Below are 21,914 nucleotides of genomic sequence, written 5' to 3' on the forward strand. Positions count from 1 at the left end.
AGACACTTGATGGCATTCCATAAGTGTTGGCTTGTTTCTGATACCCTTACCCAGGTGCCACTCTTCCTGTGCCAGCCTAGTCAGTGAGTCTCTGCTCCCTATTCAGTATCACAGTTGAACCCATTCTTAGTATCCCCCATTGTCCATATACTTGCACTTTCTAGCAAGGTACAGCACAACAAATTTCCCTTTTCCTAGCCTGGAGGCATTGAGACAAGTTGTGATAGTTGAAATGTGCCAACTGTGACCAGACACTAAGGAGTGAAGCTGGCATCAAATCTGATTGAGTAAAGGTCAGTCTGTTTAGAAGGAAAAAAAGAACGACTACTCATTCAGCACCTTTCATTACCTCAGCCAGTGAAGTACATTTCAATTGTAGTCACTGTTGTAATGTATGAAATGCAGAAGTCAATTTTGTGCACAGCAAGCTCCCACAAACAACAATGTGATAATGACCAGATAATCTTTTTTTTATGATGTTTATTGAGGGATAAGTATTGAGCCACTGGCGAGAACTCCCCTGCTCTGCTTCCCCATAGTGTCACGGGTCTTATACACGCACCTGAGAGGGCAGGTGTGGCTTCACCTCAACAGTTCATCTGAGAGCCACACCCTATGTGGGTGTAGCATTCCTTCAGTACTGCACTGGAGTGTCAGCCTTGATTTCTGTGCTCAAGCCCTGAAGGGGGACTTGAACCTGCAACCTCTGCCTCGGAGGTGAGAGTGCTACCAACTGAGCCACAGTTTACATGACCGGTTGATCAATTTTAGTGATTTCAGTTGAGGGAGAAATACTGATCAGGACTCTTCGAAATAGTGCCATGGGCCTTTTATATACACCTGAGAGGGCAGATGGGGCTTTGGTTTCAGTGTCTTATACGCAAGACAGGAGAAGCAAACGTTTGGGAAGAAGTTAAAGTGCGAGTTTAAACTGTTGCCTCAGGCTTTCCCCAGACCCACCTCATTCTCTGTCCGAGGTGGCACATTTTCTAATAGATCGATTCCGTTCACTACAACACTCTTCTTGTCCTTTTTAGGCACCTTGAAAGCAATGTTTGTAGATTTGTAGCCTTCCTTCAAAGACATTAGAATTGGATCTGCAACAAAAAGGCACAGGACATAAGAGCTTGTAAAAATGGCAGATTTAAAATATTGAACTTCTGGTAAACCTGGAATGTGTCACATTCAGATCATGAAACACCTAAGAAGAAATTAAATGACAGGCTTTTCTCTCACAGCCTATTTGTTGAAGAAAATCAATGTAATGTTTCATATCAAACTGTAAATTATATATAATGGATAAATTTAGACATTAGCTTAAACAACAATAGTGTACATTTATATAGTGCCTTTAACATAACAAAACATCCCAAGGTGTTTCACAGAAATGTAATCAAATAGAATCTGACACTGAGCTATATAAGGAGTTATTAGGACAGGTAACCAGAAACATGGGTAACGGGATAGGTTTTAAGGGACACCTTAAAGGAGGAGAGAAAGGCAGGAAGGTTTAAGGAGGTAATTCCAGAGCTCAGGGATGAGATTGCTGACATATTAAATCCTAACAGTTGGACAAGGGATAGAAGTTCAAACACAGTTGAAGGACTGAGATCAGCATTCTCTTCACACAAGTGTGGTCAACACATGGAATAGATTTTGGGCTGAGTAGCAATGGAAGAACCTTAGAATCTTTTAAGAAACAACTGGATAGTGTGTTGGGAGGACTGTAGGTTTATTTAATACATGGATAATAAAGGATGGGTCAAATAGCTTTCTCCATCTATGACAACTGTTCATTGTATAAATTAAAATTAAGTATATGCAGCTGGAGGGCATCCATTGGATGATTATTTGAGCATATATAAAGAGATACTTATTGACACTGGAGTTGGGTAGTAGAGCTATACATTTGTAAGGTTTCACTTGGTGAATAAATCCAAAGCTGAATAAATATTGACTTCTGGTCATTTCTTTCACCAAACTGGCTGTCTGGAGTTTAACAATTCAGCCTTCCTTGATGCAATTTTCATGACTTGTGGGATACAAAATCCTGCCCCCAAGCGGGAGAGTGTAAGGAGGGGGAAACACACTGCAATCGAGACTCATAAGAGTGGAGTGTGCAAATTGGAACATGGAGCTGGAAAAGGTCACAGTGGCAGGAGAGGGTGATAACATGGAAGGATCTACGTGACAGCTAGGGTTCCTGCTCCCAATTTCCATCCAGCAAAGGTAAACAAATGTGGGTTTCAGATGAAGACAGGAGCTGAATTGAACGCAATGCCCTGCATAGTTGAATATCCTGTTAACACTAACCTCCAGGCTCTCACAATTAGCCACTTGAGTGAGGTGTCATAAGACAGCATGGAAGTGTTTCTCACGTGTTGGTGCAGACTCGATGGGCCGAAAGGCCTCTTCTGCACCGTGTGATTCTGTGATTCTGTGTACCACAGCAAGAGTCAGCACAGGGGATTCAGCAGCCTCCTGGTTGGACAGGAGATGTATTTAAGGGGAAGGTGGGGGAGAAAGTAATGGAAGTAAATGTTGGCGGGGTGAGACACAGTAAGGTGGGAGGGAGGCTCATGTGGAGATAATCACGAGCTTAGATCTGTTGAAAGAAAAAAAATGACCTGCGTTTCTATAGCACTTTCCACAACCCCTAATGTCTCCGAGCACTTTACAGCAAAGGTAGTTGCTGTTATCATGTAGGAAACATGGCAACCAATTTGTGCACAGTAAGCTCCCATAAACAGAAATGTGATAATAGCCAGATAACCTATTTTTTGTGATGTTGGCTAAGATAAATATTGGCCATAACAGCAGGGAGAACTCCGCAGCTCTTCAAATTGGGGCCATGGGATCTTTTACATCCACCCAAGTGGGCAGATAGGGGCTCATCAGAAAGCTGGCACCTCTGACAGTGTTGCATTCCCGCAGTACTGCACTGGAGTGTCAGCTTTGATTTTGGTACTCAAGCCCGGGAGTGATTCAGAGGAAGAGTGTTACCAACTGAACCATGGCTAACATTTGGGCTAAACTGTTTCTGTGCTGTATATTCTATGCATTTGACCTCCTTGTCAATAAAGGCACAGTTTTTTTTAAACTTCTCTCTCAGTGTGTGAGCAAAAGTCATTTGGGTCACAAGCGAGCAGATAACATTGCTGTTGAAGTCATAAAATGTTAAGATGCACATCTAATCTGTGAATGCGAACAGGCACAGATGGCTGATTAAGTCACAATCTGTCCATTGAATACATGCTATGCCTTCTCATTGTAAAAGCAGGGGTTTACCTCAATGTGTTGTGCTGAACTAAATGTTAGCTGGTAAATTGACACTGGTATTCTTTCTGAATTGCTGTTTCTGTCGCTACCTCCTGGTTGTTAATCATTTAGTATGGGAGCAAAGAAAGAAAAATCTGGCAGCAAGGCTCACCCCTCACTGGGTTTTCTTTCTGTCCTTCCTACCTGATATTCCTTTCATAAGAAATATGAGCTAGAGGAGGCCATTGAATCCTCGAACCCATTCCGTCATTCAAGAAGATCATGGCTGAATCTTCTACCTCAGCTTCACTTTCCTGCCTTATCCCCATGTCCCATAATTCCCTTCGTGCCCAAAAACCAATCAACCTCTTTCTTGAATATACTCAATGGTTGAGTATCCACAGCACTCTGGGGTGGAGAATTCCAAAGAGTCATAACTCTTCAGTTGCCTAGGCCTCAAACTCTGGAATTCCCTCCCTACACCTCTCCACTTCTCTACCTCGCTTTCCTCCTTTAAGATGCTCCTTAAAACCTACCTCTTTGACCAAGGTTTTGGTCATCTGACCTAACATCTCCTTATGTGGCTTGGGGTCATAATTTGTTTTATAATGTACCGATGAAGTGCCTTGAGTTGTTTCATTATGTTAAAGGTGCTATATAAATATAAGTTGTTGTCGTTGTTTAGCAAAGAAATTTCTCCTCCTCAGTCCTGAATGGCTGATCCTTGGTTCTGAGACTGCAACCCCTATTGCTGGACCCCCCAGTCAGGGGATGTATCCTCACAGCCTCAAGCATTTCATTTATTTCAATGAGATCACCTCTCATTCCTCTAACTTCCAGGAAATATAAGCCTAGTCTACCCAATCTCTCCTCCAAGGACCATTCCCCCATTCCAGGAATCAGTCGAGTGCCTTTAATGCACTCCCTCTAAGGCAAGTGTATCTCTCCTTAAGTATAAGGAGACCAAAACTATACAGAGTATTCCTGATGTGGTCTTTCCAAGGACCTATATAATTGCAGTAAGACTTCTTTACTTTCCTACTCTAACCCTTTTGTAACAAAGGCTAACATACCCAGACTGGGCCCAGTACAATGTCCTTATGATAATGACAAAAATCTACCATGCCATGTTTTCATAATGTGTGCTCTGATGTGAGGTGGTATGGTTGTCCAATATGAGCAGAATTACAATTCCAAAATGGGACAAGAGGCAAAAGTGAGGACAAGGATGCAATTATGACTAAGGATCTGACATTTGCCTTGTTCCTGATTAAAATTTTTTACAACCCTGTCAGACAAATTCACAGATCACAAGAGTCAGAAGTGAAAAATTATAGACCAGTGATTTCCTGGATTCTTCTGGCCTTGATAACTTGGACTTTCCCTTGTAAAAGGGTGGGAGTCAGGAATTTTACAAGTATCTGCCAATCCTTAGACAAACTTCTCTCAGCAATTAGCCTCTGACTGACCACAAGGCATAGCTATTTACAACAATTATGAATAAAGGAATGTACGACATTAAAGACAGCTCCAGTTTAGCAGAAGATTAATATGTTGCATTTAAGGGGATGCTAAATAAGCATATGTAGGATAAGGGAATCAAGGGTTATAAAGAAAGAAAGACTTGCATTTATATAGCACTTTGCACAACCACCAGGTGTCTCAAAGTGCTTTACTGACATTGAAATACTTTTGAAGTGTAGTCACTGTTGTAGCATAGGAAATGTGGCAGCCAATTTGCACACAGCAAGCTCCCACAAAAAACAATGTGATAATGACCAGATAATCTGTTTTTGTGTTATGATTGAGGAATAAATATTGGCCAGGATACTGGGAGGAACTCTCCTACTCTTCTTTAAAATAGTGCCATGGGATCTTTTACATCCACTCAAGTGGGCAGATGGGGTCTTCGTTTAATTTCTCATCTGAAAGATGGTGCCTTCAGCAGTGCTGTAAACCCTCAGTACTGCATTGGAGGGTCAGCGCTGATTTTTGAGCTCAAGCCCTGGAAATGAACTTGACCCCAGAATCTTGTGACTCAGAGGTGAGTGTGCTACCAACTGAGCCATGGCTGATACAGATTACACTGATTGAGTTAGATGAGGAGGCTTGAGTTGGGCATAAACATTGCCATAGACTGGTTGGGCCAAATGATCTGTCTCTCTCCTGCATATTTTATGAAGTGCGATGCATGGTGCATTCAGCTCCAGTCCTTATAATATAATGCATCCTGCAGTGTGATGCATCACCATGGGGAAGCTGCTAATAATTAACATTTATTTTTCTCTGATTTAGGGCCTGAACCCTAATGTAGATCTTTGAGGTTCATCAGCAAATAATTTAGAAATAGGATGAATGACACTCGTAGTGACAAAGAGTTCTAGGTTGGTAAATTGATACTCTTGTTCCTTTAACCTGGTCTGCAATTGACATCAGAATGCCATGAATTGAGGTGAGAAGCTTCTTGTGTGTGATTGCTGGCAACGCCAGCTGGTCCAATTGGCACAGCACATAATGTTATGAATATTAATGGTAAATATTAGGACCTCTGTTCATGCCGCTCAACCACTCTTCTGCTGTGAGTGCAGGCTCAGTCCCAGGTGTCATCGGGTAGATATCCTCCTGATATGTTTCAGACTGAAATAAAAGAGGAGTCAAACTCAGTAAAATTGAAAGTAATCGCAAAGTGGATGATTTTAATTTGCTGCCAGCTGCTGGTTTTTCAGTGAACAGGATAGTAGACAGATTGATTCTACTTTTTCATTCATTCACAGGATGTGGGTGCCACTGGCAAGGTCAGCATTTATTTCCCATCCCTGATTGTCAAGTGGTGATGAACACAATGGAATGGCTTGCTAGGCCAATTCAGAGGGCAGTTAGGAGTCAACCACATTGCAGTGGATCTGGAGTCACATGTAGGCCAGACCAGGTAAGGATGGCAGATTTCCTTCCCTGAAGGACATTAGTGAACCAGATGGGTTTTTATGACAACCTGTTAGTTTCATACACACCATTACTGTTATCAACTTTCCAATCCAAATTTACTAAATTCGCTGAATTCAAATCCTTACTGCCATGGTGGGATTTGAACCCATGTTACCAGATTATTAGTCCAGTAATATAACCAATATGCTACCATACACCTAGCCTTTTAAGAAATCAACTGCACTGCAATTGCCACCAATCTCTGTCAGGTTCAATCTTCCTGCATAAATCAAACTCGGTAACCTGGAACAGCTAGGAGCCTTATTAAAACATTTAAATAATGCCTGTTACATGGAAGCAAAAGGAGGCCATTCAGCCCATTAGTGCCCGCTCAGCCATTCAATTAAATCTAGGCTGATCAGCACCTCAACTCTATTTATCCACCTTGCTTTCATATTCCTTCGTACCCTTACCTGACAAAAATCTATCTCAGTTTTGAAATTTTCAAGCCTCAACAGCTTTTTGAGGAGAGAATTTCAGATTTTAACCAACCTTTTGTGTGAAGAAATGCTTCTTGACATCACCCCTGAACGGCCTTGCTCTAAGTTTAAGGTTATGCCCCCTTGATTCATCCCACCAGAGTGAATAGTTTCTCTCCATCTATCCTACCTAATCCTTCATCTTCGATTCTCCAATTTCACTGGGCTTTTTATCTTGGTCTCTGATGGAATATTCTTCATTAGAGCAAGGCTTTCTTCTCAAAAGGAAAGTAAAATTGAGGGAGGTGCCATTTAACGCCTGATTTCTTAACCTTTTTCTTAGTCACTTCAGACTGAGTGAAGAAGCTGAGGAACAGGCTGGCAAGTGGATGAGGAGAAGAGCGCTGCAGTTGTTCCCCTGCATGTTCTAGAGAGGTGATGGGGATCAATATTAGGGGAAACATTACAGGTTACATTCCCACAAAAAATTGCAACCCCCTCTTTCTCATAGGTTTTCTTTTAAATGAAAATTTCCCCCCCCTCCCCCCACCCCAAGTTTTCTCCATTCCTCTCCTGAAGGTGTTGCTTCAGACTGTTATACAGGGGCCAGCTGCGATTCCATAAACAAGGAGGCCCCAATCTTCATGCGTGAGCTTACAGAAGGCCTGTTGCTTGACCGTGTGGAGCATCACTCCCGACATCCACACGCACTTTCCAACATGAAGCCCAGGCTTGTAACCCACCTCCCAACGCAGCTGTATCGGAGCTGATCGTAGTCGGGATATGTCCCTTTGGCATCATGTGTTAATTTTGCCATGGATAAGAAATCCTGGCCTTGGTTACTTGTCGTCTTTACCAACTGGGACATCAGGGAGTTTAACGGAAGCTTATTTGTTTAATTTTGTTGGAGAAAGCTCATGCACAGGGTGGCTTGTGAAGATTTTCAAAGAAACAGAGCCCGGAGTGACATGCTATTCAGGAAATGATTACCCTGAGGATTAACAGAGAGAGAAATCAATCTGAATACACTTGAACACAGCTTTTGTTTCAATTGGTGTGTTGATATGGCAACAGATTAGAGAGATCCTTTCTTCAGTTGATCAGATAATGTGAATGTCCGTGCAGCAATGGGTTGTACAGATTTCTGGCTCTTAGTGTTCGGCTCACTTTAGGACTTTGGCCAAAATCACTGTTAGAGAGAGTCTGACCATTAGCATTCCAACAACAGTAACAACAAATTCCATTTATACGATGCCTTTAGTATGATAAAATCTTCCAAGGCACTTCACAGGAGTGTTAGCAAACAAACTGTGACTACACATGAAAAATCAAATCACCAAATAAAGAAGTAGGATTTATTTGAAGACGTTTTTCTTTGAATATTCACTCTAAAAGGAGTTTATTTTCCCGATGTAAATTGTTAAGCTTGATGATGTCATCAGGGGAGTTGTCTTGCAAAAGCTATGGTGCAAAGGGGAACAGGATTTATTTGAGAGGTTTATTGGCTTATCTGGCTGCGTGAAGTTGAGTGTTACAGGCTGAAAGGTACCAGTATGTGTCTCCATTGTCTGCTCAGATGCTTCTAAGTCAAGTAATTGTAGTTGTGGTATCATTGAAATCATGCCCCTGGGATATGGGAAGCACATATTAGCCAGGGTTCCGTCACCTGACCAATATTCACTGGCCACTACTTGAAAATATATATCCATGGACGTTAGGGGATGTTCATTGTATTATTAAGGTTAAGGATATACAGATGGAAGGTATTGATTGATTAAGTACCTTGAGCGCATATAAGGAGAGGCTTTCTCCTGCCCTTTTTTTGTTAGTTTGATTTGTTGATCATTTGTTTTATTCAAAAGAATCTATAAGGAGAGACTTTTGCGCATCACCAATTGGAAGTTCCCCTCCAAGTCACTCACCATACTGACTTGGAAATATATCGCCATTCACTGTTGCTGGGTCAAAATCCTGGAACTCCCTCCCTAACAGCACAGTGGGTGTACACACACCACATGGACTGCAGCAGTTTAAGAGGGCAGCTCAGCATCACCTTCTCAAGGGCAACTAGGGATGGGCAATAAATGCTGGCCCAGCCAGTGAAGCCTACATCCCGTGGATGAATTTTAAAAAAATTCGGCAGATGTTCGGCTCCCATCCAAAGCCATTCAGAGCTTTAAAAATGTGGCCCCCCAACCCCAACTGCATTCAATGTGCCAAGGCAGCTCAGGCAGGCTATGGACTCCCAACCAAACTGATCCCTGTTTGAACGGAATTTCACATGGGTCCTAGGTCCTGAAACCTCCCTTGGGAACCTCAGCTCCACAATTTGAGCATCTTGCAGAAATTCCCTCTGTGCTTTTACATTCGGCGTGGGCTGCTGCTGCTTACCCATCACTTCCTAACCCTCACCCTTCACTTCCTAACCCTCACCCTTCACTTCCTAACCCTCACCCTTCACTTCCTAACCCTCACCCTTCACTTCCGAACCCTCACCCTTCACTTCCGAACCCTCACCCTTCACTTCCTAACCCTCACCCTTCACTTCCTAACCCTCATCAACTGCCCGGACAAGATGTGGCATTCAGTCCTGCTGTCTGGCAGTGGCGGGGGGGTGGGTTACAGTGGATTGCTCTCTACATGGGAGTCCTTCCCTTTTCCACTGGGGACTTAGCGTGGAGGGTGTTGCATCCAGCAGTCCTGTGCAACTGAAAGCTGAGGTGGATCACAGGCTTCCAGGCCACCTGCAGCCTTGGGGAGTCTGTGTTCCGTGTTTATGTAAACTGTGTACAGTCTTTGACTATTTGAAGGGGCTGCTTCTCAAATTTTGGTTGCACTTCAGCCCCTTGCTCCTGATCTTTGGTCACCTGGTACAGAGAAGGGGCAGGGAGGGATGAGGACCTCATAGCAAGCCTGCTCCTGGGCCAGGTCATAAGTGGCCATTAACAGGTCCAGACAGTGGGCGGTCGAAGGGGTTGTCCTGTCTGACTGTCTGCCCCTCTTCTGTGGCTGTGTTCATGGCCGGGTGGCCCTGGAGAGGGAGCGCGGGATGTCCACTGGTATGATTGAGGCTTTTTGTGACCAATGGACACCGTGGGGGCTGAGGTGCATCGTCAGTCCCAGGAATGACATTTTAATCTAATTAGCTCTGTTTCCTTTTCAAGTTTTCTTTTTGTTACCTTGTCCCTTTAAGGGGCTGTCACCCCCATTTATTTGTTAATTAGTTTATTTCATTGCATGGGTCTTTTTTTTCAAAAGAGCATATAAGGAGAGACTTTGTGAGTCAGTAGATGTCCAGCTCGTGGCTGAAGCTATTCCAGATCATAACAATGTACCTTCACAATGGAATTAGCAGCATGGATTTCACTTACCCTTCTTGGCACTATCATGGAGATTGGTTCGATCACTCCTTTCAGTGTAACCAACTTGTAAAATCTGAACACCTCACAGATGGACACATCCAGCCCGTGTTTTGGCATCACACCTGTAACAGGTGCAAAGAAACTGTGAGCAAAGTCACATTATTCTCAAACTAAATATGAATATGAAAAAAAACAAAGTGCCTCCCTAGGGGAAGGTAGTATGGTCGCTGGACTAGTAATCCAGAGACCTAGGGTAATGCTCTGGGGACCTGGGATTGAATCCCACCACAGCAGATGGCAATAAAAATCTGGAATTAAAAGTCTGATGATGACCATTAAACCATTGTCGATTGTTGTAAAAACCCATCTGGTTCACTAATGTCCTTTAGGGAAGGAAATCTGCCATCCTTACCTGGTCTGGCCTACATGTGACTCCAGACCCACAGCAATGTAGTTGACTCTTAAATGCCCTCTGAACAAGGGCAATTGGGGATGGGCAATAAATGCTGGCCTAGCCAGTGACACCCACATCCCATGAATGAATAATAAAAAAAAGTGCACAGTCTATGAAATGGAGCAGTAAGCCTAAACATTACAGATTGACATATTTGTACTTTTGGTGGTGTCTTTTCCTGCTTCATGTCTACCTTGGCCCTGAACTCTGGAGTTCCCTCCCTAAACCTCTCCTCCTGTGAAGCAATGAAATGTTTTGTTACTTTAAAAATGCTATATAAATGCAATTTATTTTTATTCTTTGATGGGATGTGGCAAGGCTAGCATTTGTTGCCCATCCCTAATTGCCCTTGAACTGACTGGCTTGCTAGGCCACCTTGAAGGCAGTTAATATTGCTGTGTGTCTGGAGCCACCTGCATGCCAGATTGTAAGGACTGCAGATTTCCTTCCCTAAAGAACATTGGTGAACCAGATGGGTTTTGCAACAATCAATGATAGTTGTCATGGTCACTATTGCTAAGGCTAGCTTTCAGTTGCAGATTTAATGAACTGAATTTAAATTCTACCTACTGCTGTGGTGGTGGGATTTGAACTTATGTCCCCAGAGCATTAGCTTGGGACTCTGGATTGCTAGTCTAGTGGCGTTACCGCTATGCCACCATCTCCACCACCTCCCAATGAAAGTTATTGTCCTATGTAGTGGACAGGGAATTGTGGTGATCATTGCTAGTTTCACAATGCTATTGGGTACAGTTTTATACCCTGCAGCGGTTCAAGAAGGCGGCTCACCACCACCTTCTCAAGGGCAACAAATGCTGGCCTAGCCAGAGATGCCCACATCCTGTAAATGAATTTAAAAAAAACTAATGCTGGCCCTGAGAAATGTTAAGTTCCTGACAAACAATATAATTCTGGGTGCTTGGCGTAAGGAGACACCAGCTATTACTCAAAGCACTCTGTGATGACAAGAGATAGTAATGGTACATCGCAGGTAGTTTAGCTGCCAATTGGCTGCTTGCCGGCAACAACAACCTCATGCACCCTTTACATTCAGCCTTGTGGCCGTATTTAGAGTTTTGTTGAGTTAAGGAACAATTGTACTCTGGCTTTTTCCAGTGTATTCACTTGCTCCAGGAACTCTCAGCTGAAGCTTGGACCACTCACCATTTTACTGGGCAATGGGGATAGAATGGGCACTGGTTTCATTAACCAATGTGGGAGAGCCTCACTGCTTCTCATTAACGTTTGTCACAATCATTTATGAAATGACTGGTAATAATGTGAGATCTTACCCATCCCTTTCTGTGGAGCAGGTGAGCGATATTCCATCAAATAGTGGAGGTATGGTTTCTCGGTGCTAATTTCATAATATCTAATATTCCCATCGCCCTGTGAGAAAGAAAACTAGGTAATAGAAGTAAAAAACGCTCATTCTATTGGGGGGGGTGGGTGGGGGATTTTCAATGTCACTGATTGGTCGGTAACCTGACAGACTGGGTCCCATTTCTGCCATCTTCATTTCAATTAGATGATAGCCGGGCAGGTGATCCACTCTTCCAGGTTACTGTCCAGGCAGCATTGAGAATCACACGCCATCATCACTGCACAAGTCAGCCATGGTTGAACGTGTGATAAGTGATGTGCAAAATAGGAACAGGGAAAGCCATTCAGCCCCTCACATCTGCTCCGCCATTCAATTTGATCATGTATCATATCATACGCTTCAGCTGCACTTACCCACCTTTCACTCCACATCCCTTGTCCTTACCCAACAAACAATTATCAATCTTAGTTTTAACATTTTCAATTGACTTCACGTATCTGCAGCTTTTTGGTAGATAGAGTTCCAGGTTTACACCTTGGTTCGAAAAATCGCTTCCTGACTTCTCTCCAGGTCTGATTTTAAGTTTACCTTCCCTAGTATTTGACTCCCCAACCTGGAGAAATGGTTTCTCTGTATCTGCTCAATTTTAACCTGTGTATGCAAACTCAGGGCTCCACATAAAAGCAGAAAAATCATTTCCCCATATATTTTTCCATTTGACAATTAGGTCTTAAATTTCCAATCGGGTAATCCTAGTCCCCCAATGCTATTCTGTCCAGAGACCAACAGAACCCCCAAGCTGACCCTAGGGGACTCTCGCTGCTCACCTGTCAGAGCTACAGCAGGACATTGACCGTGAGAGACCCATGGGTCTAATAATTGCTCAAAGAAAATCCATCTAGAAATGATGTTGTGATATTAGCAGGTTAAAACTTGCCTGGTGATGAGGGCCCTGATACCAGAGAAAGGTTAAGAATCGCCCCTTTAAAATATAATTGAAAGGGTTGCCTTATGAGGAAAGGTTGAACAAGTTGGACCAAAACCCACTGGAGTTTAGAAGATTGAGAGGTGAGCTTATTCAAACATATAAAATTCTGAGGAGGCTTACGAGGGTAGACATTGAGGATATTTCCACTCATGGGGTAATCTAGAACTAAGGAGCATAGCTGCAAAATAAGGGGTCACCCATTTCAAACAGAGATGAGGAGTTTTTTTCTCTGAGGGACGTGGATCTTTACTCTCCACCTCCAGAGAGCTGTGGAGGCTAAGTCATTGAAAATATTCAAGGCGGAATTGGACAGGTTCTTGAACTATAGCGGAGTCGAGAGTTCTGGGGAACAGGCAGGAAAGTGGAGTTGAGGCCAAGTTCAGATCAGCCATGATCCTATTGAATGCTGGAGCGGGCTTGAGGGGCCGAATGGCCTACTCCTGGGCCAGAAATTTCTCCCCGTCGCGGGGGCGGGCGGGGGTGGACGTGAATCCGATCGGCGCCGCCATTTTATGTGTTCGGGCCAATTACGGCCCGCCCACCGTGACGCTCGCCCGGAAGCGCTGAGCGCTCCCAGTGCAGGTGGGGGGTGGATTCCCTGAGTGATTCCCTGCGCTGTTTTGCGGAGGTGCCTCAGTGAGATTTGTTTCCGTGTTAAACTTTTAAATAAAGGATTTTTAAACTTTTGAAATATGTCCCCACATGTGACTGTGTCACATGGGCTGGGACATGTTAATGAAATTTTGGAAATTTTTTTTTGTAAATACTTCATGAAACCTCATCCAGCCTGTGGATGAGGTTCCATGAAAAATGCGAAGGCTGCCTGGGCTCTTCACCTGCCGCCCCCCCCAACCTTAAGGTTGGACAGGGCAGCCCATTTAATTGTTTTAATTAGTTTTTAACAGGCCTTTGACAGTTCGGCGGGCGCGCAGCCAATAACTGACAATCTAAGTGATGCGCGGTGACGTTAGGACGCCCGCCTGACTTCACCGCACGTCATTTTACGCGTTGGCGAGTGGGCCCTGCCCTCACCCCATCCCCCGTTCGCCAACGGGAAAATGCTGCCCCTGGTTCCTAATTCTCATGATCTTATCTAGACTGAGAGACTTTCCCCACATGGCCAAGCATAAAATAGCGTTAGTGGGTAGAGCTGAAAGATGTACTGCGTGCTATTGCTTGGTGTTATTATATTAATAGCTCCTCCCTCCACATCATAATTTGTTGTTAAATGACTGATAACCTACCTTTCCAGCTAAGTAAAGCATGTGAGTATCAACATCATAGAAAGGGAATAGGAGCCCAGAGAGTCCATCGATTTCCTCTTCCTTAACTGGCATCGATAAGTCTTCCTGAAGAAAGAAAGAGGACTTGAGTTAAATGAAAGCCTGAGGCCTGGACTAAAGACCTGGAGACATGAATTCAAATCCCACCAGAACAGCTGGAGCATTTCAATTCAGTTAATTAAATATATCAGGACTTAAAAAGCTGGTATAAGTGAACCCACTGGATCTGTTGTAAAAATCCATCTGGTTCACTAATGTCCTTGGGGCATGAAATCTGTTGTCCTTACCTTGGCCTGCTCTATATGTGACTCCAGACCCACAGCAATTAACTCTTAACTGCCCTCTGAGGTTGTTTAGCAAGCCAGTCATCAGTTGTGTGAAAATAAATGCCGGTCTTGCCAGTCCCATGAATGAATGAAATGAAAAAAAACTTATCACATCTCTCAGAAACACCTGAAAGCGTTGTCCACTCTGAAGTACAGTAACCCTAGGAAAACACAACCACCATTTTAACAACAGGAAGATTCCCCAAACAGCAATGTGACGAAATGCCTGATTAGTGGTGCTGGTTGAGGGATGAATGTTGGCCAAAGGGGAAAGAGAGATGACCCATCTCATGCCACCCTCACATGCCCATTGCTGGTTAATTAAGAATTGTTGGAGAATTGGGCACAGCTCATCTGTGCAAATTTTGTTTGCTGCCCACTCCTTACCCCTTGGATGTAACTCACTGGTAGTCAGTTTAATTTATCCCTTTATTAACCTAACTTTAGAAAAAGTAATTCATTCTCAGGATATGGGTGTCACTGGTAAGGCTGACATCTGATACCCTTCCCTGGGAAAGTGGCACTGGGGTGTTGTCTTGATCTGCTGGTGGCAATTTCGATACAATCAACACTCCCGAGGGCAGGTAAGACTCAATCACCTTGATGTGGGGCTGAGGTCAGATATAGGCCACCGTGGGTGGGGACAGCAGGTTTCCTTCCCTAAAGAACATTAGCGAGCAGGTTAGAAACTGGCGGTCATGTGATGAAACTTCCAGGAGTATGGCCAACCAGAGTTGGCGGCTCTAATCCCATTGCTCTTTGACCTTGGCACTGAGCAGCCTCAGTGCAGAAAGTTCAGTTCTAGATGCCATCCATCACTTCAAACAATCGCATCGCACAGAAAGCTTCACCCCTACTCCCTGGATTTCCAGTACATTGAAGGCCTGAGAGATTCTGTTGAACCTGTTATTTTTGTTGCACTGACCTGATCCCAGAGAGCAATTTGTCTGGTGTTCCATCTGGACACGCCTGTGGTAAGCAACCTCTTTGTATTCCCAAGGATCACCACCCGGTTCACTTTGTGGTTCTTGCAGTTTGCTTCCTGCAGAGACAGGGGAGATCACTTCAGTTATGTTTTATATTGTCTTGCAGTAAAATGGACTTGCTTGGATCCTTATTAACCCTTTCAGCTCTTCCCCACATTGGGTATTGTTGAACAGTGCAGAGTATAAACCAGGAAGTGTTGGTTACAATAATGGACTAAATGTCAAATCTGGCTTAGAAAGAAAAATAGAGAGAAAGAAGGATTCAATTTAGAGAGAGAGAAAAATAGAGACAGAGAGAAGTAAAAAATAAATCATTTAATATTAAAAAGAAACTCCAGCAATAATTACAAGATGAAGGAATGAGACTCCACACTTGTAAAAATTAATTTTCAGTATCAGAGAGGTAGTTTGGCAGTAATTAAGATTTATCACGTTAAAATTTGACACGTCCACTGAAATGGACAATTGCTAACATTCTACAGCAAGCTCCGTCTATATCTATGCTGTCAGTACAGCAACTTTACGCCATTCAATACATTTAAATGGGGGGGGCCAGACAGTGAGATGCCGTTTTCACACTGTTTACCGAGGAGTGGTGCATCTTGACAGTAACTTCCAATTTTCACGTTTCACCATGCATTTACACTCACAGGAAGCTGCTGTCCAATTTGTGCTTAAATAATGGTGAGCACCATTTGCCTTACCATGATTTTTGCGGTAAATTCTGATCCAATAATTCTCACCATTATGTGCCGCTGTCTGTTTTTGATGTCTCAAGACAGTCATAATTCACACATAAATATAAAAAGGGGTAAGAGTTACATGGAGCCTTGCATAGATACAAGCGCAGGGGCTGCTGAATTGGAGCTTCAATGTTGTAGTCTATCTCCAACCTGCATTTCCATCCCCTTAGCCTTTCAGCTTATAATGTTGTCTTATACTTTCTTCTCTAAAGTATATCTTCTAAATGACTATTTTTTAAATGTAATATTGAAAAGTTTTTACACTGATACAGGCTACATTCTCTAACATGTTAACACAGTGCAAAGGCTTCAAGGAGAAATGACCAGCTGAGATACATTTGATATTTGAACGGCCTTGTGTGGTTGTATTATTCATGGCGTAATGTAATAGAGATACCAAGCAGCAGTTTAAATATTTAACTCTCTGAAATATATCTGTGTTGCTTTTTCTGCAAAAATCGAACCAATCCAGAACAACTCGTGGGCTCAGCGATCACAGTTTGACCTCACAAGACATCAGCGATTGGGGTGGAGAGGGTTCCTCAAGCTCCCTGGAAATGTGGGTAAATATATCAAGCTGCCCTTCTGAAAGCTGTCAGTGACCTTGGTCAGTGACATCAACCCCATTATCCTCCCTGCTGCTTGTGTCATATTTGGATCATTCACCCATGGATTCTGCTATTTCTTTTCTAATTTGCCGACTCATTCGGGTTCTAGTGAATGTCACAGTTGCTTTCCAATAACTTTAAAATGCCATTCTCGGACAGTGATTCCAGGCATCCTGCTGTTTATCCTCCATAAACTTCAACCCATATAAAACTGTGCAAAGTCTTTCCAGTCCTGTCTCATGTGTTGCTCACTCATTACCCCTACACTGGCTTACAGATGGGGTTGCCAAGCCTTAGGGACATAGGAACATGGGATTTAGGAGCAGAAGTAGGCCATTTGGCCCTTCGAGCCTGCTCTGCCATTTATGGCTGATTTGGTTGTGGTCTCTACTCCACTTTCCTGTTTGCCCCCCCTAACCCTTGACTTTCTTTTCTATCAAAAATATATCTAACTCAACTTTCAATAAATTCAATGACCCAGCCTCCACTGCTTTTTGGGGAAGAGAATTCCACAGACTAACGACCCTCTGAGAAAAAAAATTTCCCCTCATCTCTGTCTTAAAAAGGAGACCTGTTATTCTTAAACTGTATCCCCTGGTTCTAGTCTCCCCAATGAGAGGAAACATCCTCCCAGTATCTACCCAACAAGTCCCCCTCATGACCTTATATGCTTCAATAAGATCACCTCTCATTCTAATAAACTCCAATGGGGAAAGGTCCAACCTGTTCAACCTTTCTTCATAAGATGAGCCCTTCACCCTAGGAATGAGTCGAGTGAACCTTCTCTCAACTGCTTCGAACATAATGATGTCCTTTTTTAAATGAGATCAAAACTGTACACAAGTGCTCCAGATGTGGTTTTGCCAATGCCCTGTACAACAGTAGCAAAACTTCCCTAATTTTATATTCCATTGCCCGTGCAATAAATGTCAACATTCCGTGCGCCTTCCTAATCACTTGCTATATCTGTACCAGACACCCAGATCCCTTCGTACCACTGTCTACAATTTCTCTTCATTTAAATAATACACTGCCTTTCTATTCTTCCTTCCAAAGTGGACAAGTTCACATTTTCCCCACATTATACTGCATCTGCCAAAATTTTGCCCTCTCACTCACTTAACCTATGAGCCCCTTTAAGGGCTCATTACCTCCTTTTGACAACTTACTTTCCTACCTATCTTGGTGTCATCAGAAAATTTAGCTACCTTCATCCAAGTCACTGATATAGATTATAAATAGTTGAGGCCCTAGCACTGATCCCTGTGGGACTCCACTACTTATAGCTCACCAACCCAAAAAAGCCCCATTTATCCTTACTCTCTGTTTCCTGTTAGCTAACTAATCCTTTCTCTGTTAAAATATTACCTTCACTTGTTGGATATATTCCTGGAGCTTTCAACACATGGCCTCCTACCTTTATCCATTCCTCCCAATCAAACAGCCATTTTACCCATCTCCAATATTTTTATAATTAATAAATTGAAGTTAAAGCAAAATGGAAAAAAACACACTAAAGAAATAAAATGTATGATTTTTCTCCTGGGTGTTGCTCGTTACAATGTGTTGGAGATTAATCTCTAATTCATTGGAGACTCCTGAAGGATTGGCATCTGTTTCCCAGACCGCTTAAAATATTAAGTGTTCATCCTTGTGTTTAAACCTCTCTGTAGTGTTCAATGGTTCAATTGTTCTGTGTTTGATTATGCCAGTCTGGTAACTGATCTATGCTCATTGTGCTTAATTGGTTAAGCCTGGGTGATGACCCAGAACTTGAGTAAACACAAGCTGCTAGCAACTAGAAGCTGAGCTGTGAGCATGAGTTTGTGATTGCAGAGATACTTTGAAGGACTGTAAATAATCCTGTTGCACACTTAGAAACTAGTGTTATCTCTGCATTGCACTGAGATGTATAAAATATACAACACCCTCCATAGCCTTGATAGAGGAGATGGTGGCATAGTGGTAATGTCACTAGGCTAGTATTCCAGAGGCCCAGGCTAATTCTCTGGGGCACATGGGTTCAAATCACACCATGGCAACTGATGGAATTTAGGCTCAATGAATAATTCTGGGAGTGAAAGCTAACCTCAGTAATGGTGACCATAAAACCATCACCAGCTTTGCCGTTAAAAACCCATCTGGTTCACTAATGCCCTTTAGGGAAGGAAATCTACTATCCTTAGCTGGTCTGGCCTACATGTGACTCCAGACCCACAGCAATGTGGTTGACTCTTAGCTGCCCTCTGAAATGGCCTAGCAAACCTCTCAGTTCAAGGGCAATTAGGGATGGGCAACAAATGCTGGCCTTGCCAACAACGCCCGCACCCCAATAAAGATAAGGAATACTCTCCACCTCTGACATCTTCTTCACCCTACAACCACCTAATCCAGGCTTTTGTGCGTTTTCTTCTCGCCTCCCCCACCAAGTCATTCTTTTTAGTCTTTTGTTTATGGGTTTTCAGGAAATGTCAATAAATACTGTATTTAAAAAAAAAACAACAATTGGTAACTTGAATGTATGTTCTTTGGAATTTGTCTCAAATCAAACGCCCCTGTAAAACAGACTCAACCCACCCTATTACATTTAAATATTTTGCTGTTTTATTTCATAGGAAATATTTTGCTGAAATTAAAAATGAATTAAAAGGAACATTTGTCCTAAGTTCTTAATTGAAAAAAAAAGAGAAGAAATGACTGTGCAGAGTTCTATGCCAAGATTTGCTGGCTTTCATTGTTTTGGCCTTGAGTTCTGAAACTACAGTTGCACTGTGACCTTTCACCGGGTAGATTTGTGCACAGAGGTATACTGACAACTAATCTTCCCCCTAGCAACAATAAATAAATTGAATTATTGATACACCCCTCTGCCTGCTGGTCCCCACACTCTGGAATTCCTTCACTAAACTTCTCCACGACACACTTCTCCTTTAAGACTCTCCTTGGATCCCATCTCTTTGGCCAAACCCTGTCCTAACCTCTCCTTCATTGGCTCAGATTCATTTTCCTCCCATCCTCCTGTGAAGCATCTTGGGAGCTTTTCTATGTTAAAGGTGCTATACAAATGCAGGTTTGTGCTGTAGTTGGTAATTTAGTTCTAAATTGTAGACAGAAATCTTAAGAAACATAGCCACTGCCTTTCTCCGACAAGCTGTGTGCCTGGTTATGCCACAGTTATCAAAATGTTGCAAGCAAAGGAATTTTAAGCACTAAGCACGAAGCTGCCAAGGGAAATTACAACACTGACTGACTGTTGGCAAGCTGCTTTACCAGGAACTGCTTCACACTGGAGCCAGGCGAAAGGCAAAAAGAACATCTCCTTGACCATGTTGCAGAAAGGATCACAGGCTTTCCAGCTTCAATTAATGTTCTGCTCTGAATTACCTGATCTCTGCCATGACAGCAGTTGTGATATTAAATATCTACAACCTCCGAGACCCTGGGGTAAGAAGTGACAATTGAACCAGGATAATAATCCCTGATTGCTGTAAAACTGGAAAGTGCATGAGAACAGGACTGGGCTTGACGGTGTCATTGATCATATCTGTACTGTGCAGAAAGAGGCCATTCAGCCCATTATGCCTGTGCTGGTGCTGTGCAGAAAGAGGCCATTCAGCCCATTATGCCTGTGCCAGCTCTTTTAAAGGGTTATCCAATATTTCCACTCTCCTCTTTCTCCAATGCCCTGCAATGTTTTTTTTTTCCCTTTTCAACTGTATAATCAATTCCCTTTTGAAAGTTACTACCTCCCTCCTGCACCCTTTCAGGCAGTGCATTCCTCATCATAACATCTCACTGCATATATTTAAAAAAAATTCTCTTCATCTCCCTCCTTGCTAATTTTGCCAATGATCTTAAATCTGTTTCCCCTGCTTACCAACCCTCCTGCCACTGGAAACAATTTATTTTTATGGCTTTTCCAAAACCCATCATAATTTTGAGTGCCTCTAATAAATGCCCCCTTAGCCTTCCTTGTTCTAAGACACTAAACCCCAGCTTCTCCGGTGTCTCCACATAGTTGAAGTCTCTCATCATTGTAGGGAATCTCCCCTATACACCACACCCGCCCCCACACCCATCCATCAGGGGGGGTGGTGGCATGGCGGGAATGCCACTGGACTAGCGATCCAGGGGCCCAGGCTTAATGCTCTGTGGTTAGGGGTTCACATCTGATCATGGCAGCTGGTGCAATTTAAATTCAATTAATTTAAAAAATAACTCTGGCATTGAAAGCTAGTTTCAGTAATGGTGACCATGGAACTAATATTGATTGTCATAAAAACCCATCTGGTTCACTGGTGTCCTTTAGGGAAGGAAACCTGTCCCTATGTGACTCCAGTCCCACAGCAACGTTGCTGACTCTGAACTGCTCTCAAAAGGACAAATTCAGGCTGTCCACATCCCCTGAATGAACAAAAAAAAATATACCTTGACATCCTTCCTAAACTGTGGCACTCCAGCTGGGGCCTAACCAGTGTATTATAAAAGTCCAGTAGAACTTCCTTTCTTTAATACTCTGTGGTCCAATGGTCAAAATAGCCTGAGTCAGGCACGGAGAACGGTTGCTAGGAGGCCTGAAAAGCTGACTCTGTTTCTCTCTATGGATGCTGCCATAACCTGCTGAGTGTTTCCAGCATTTTCTGTTTTTACTTCAGATCTCCAGCATTCGCAGTATTCCGCTTTTCGATTAGGGATAGTTAGGGTCTCTGTCCTCCATCAAGATGTTAAAATCACGGGCCTAAGCTATGGTTGCCAATCCTCTAGGATTGCCCTGGAGGTTCCAGAAACTAAAGATTAATCTCCTGGAGATGCTGCGCGCTACGCCCAGGAGACGAGCTATAGGCAGGGGTATTAAGAAAAATGGGGTGTTTTCCATTTTCATTTTTATGAAAGTATTGGGGCTGTGGGAGGTCTTGTGCTGCAGTGGTGGTGTCTCTACCTCTGGGCCAGAAACTCCGGGTTCACGTCACTTCAGGACTTGATGGCCACGGAAGGAGCATTCATAATGCGGTCAAACAGATTGATCATCAGCCTGTACATCTTTCCAATAGGCCTGATGGCAGGCGGTAAGAGCAGGAGAGTTTCTTGATCAGCCAGGCTGCAGAAGACAAGGGCGAACCACGGCAGTACTTTGCCAAGCATAATCATGGACCCGTCCAATGGAAGTCCATGGTCGCC

General features: G+C 43.2%; 1 protein-coding gene across 5 annotated transcripts in view; it reads right to left on the reverse strand.

Annotated features, from left to right (window-relative positions):
• The window catches only part of coro2ba (coronin, actin binding protein, 2Ba), a 169,390-nt gene that overhangs the window by 4,979 nt on the left and 142,497 nt on the right, over nucleotides 1-21,914 (reverse strand). For all 5 annotated transcript variants that reach the window (XM_078530066.1, XM_078530063.1, XM_078530061.1 and 2 more), the window contains 6 exons: nucleotides 15,325-15,441; nucleotides 14,035-14,139; nucleotides 11,771-11,867; nucleotides 10,034-10,146; nucleotides 5,805-5,895; nucleotides 961-1,097 (listed from right to left, as the gene is read on the reverse strand). In XM_078530066.1, coding sequence (XP_078386192.1) covers nucleotides 961-1,097; nucleotides 5,805-5,895; nucleotides 10,034-10,146; nucleotides 11,771-11,867; nucleotides 14,035-14,139; nucleotides 15,325-15,441 — 660 coding nt within the window. The remainder of the gene's footprint in view (nucleotides 1-960; nucleotides 1,098-5,804; nucleotides 5,896-10,033; nucleotides 10,147-11,770; nucleotides 11,868-14,034; nucleotides 14,140-15,324; nucleotides 15,442-21,914) is intronic.

The sequence above is a fragment of the Cetorhinus maximus genome, chromosome 26, assembly GCF_964194155.1.
Source record: "Cetorhinus maximus chromosome 26, sCetMax3.hap1.1, whole genome shotgun sequence".
In the NCBI taxonomy this organism is placed as follows: domain Eukaryota; kingdom Metazoa; phylum Chordata; class Chondrichthyes; order Lamniformes; family Cetorhinidae; genus Cetorhinus; species Cetorhinus maximus.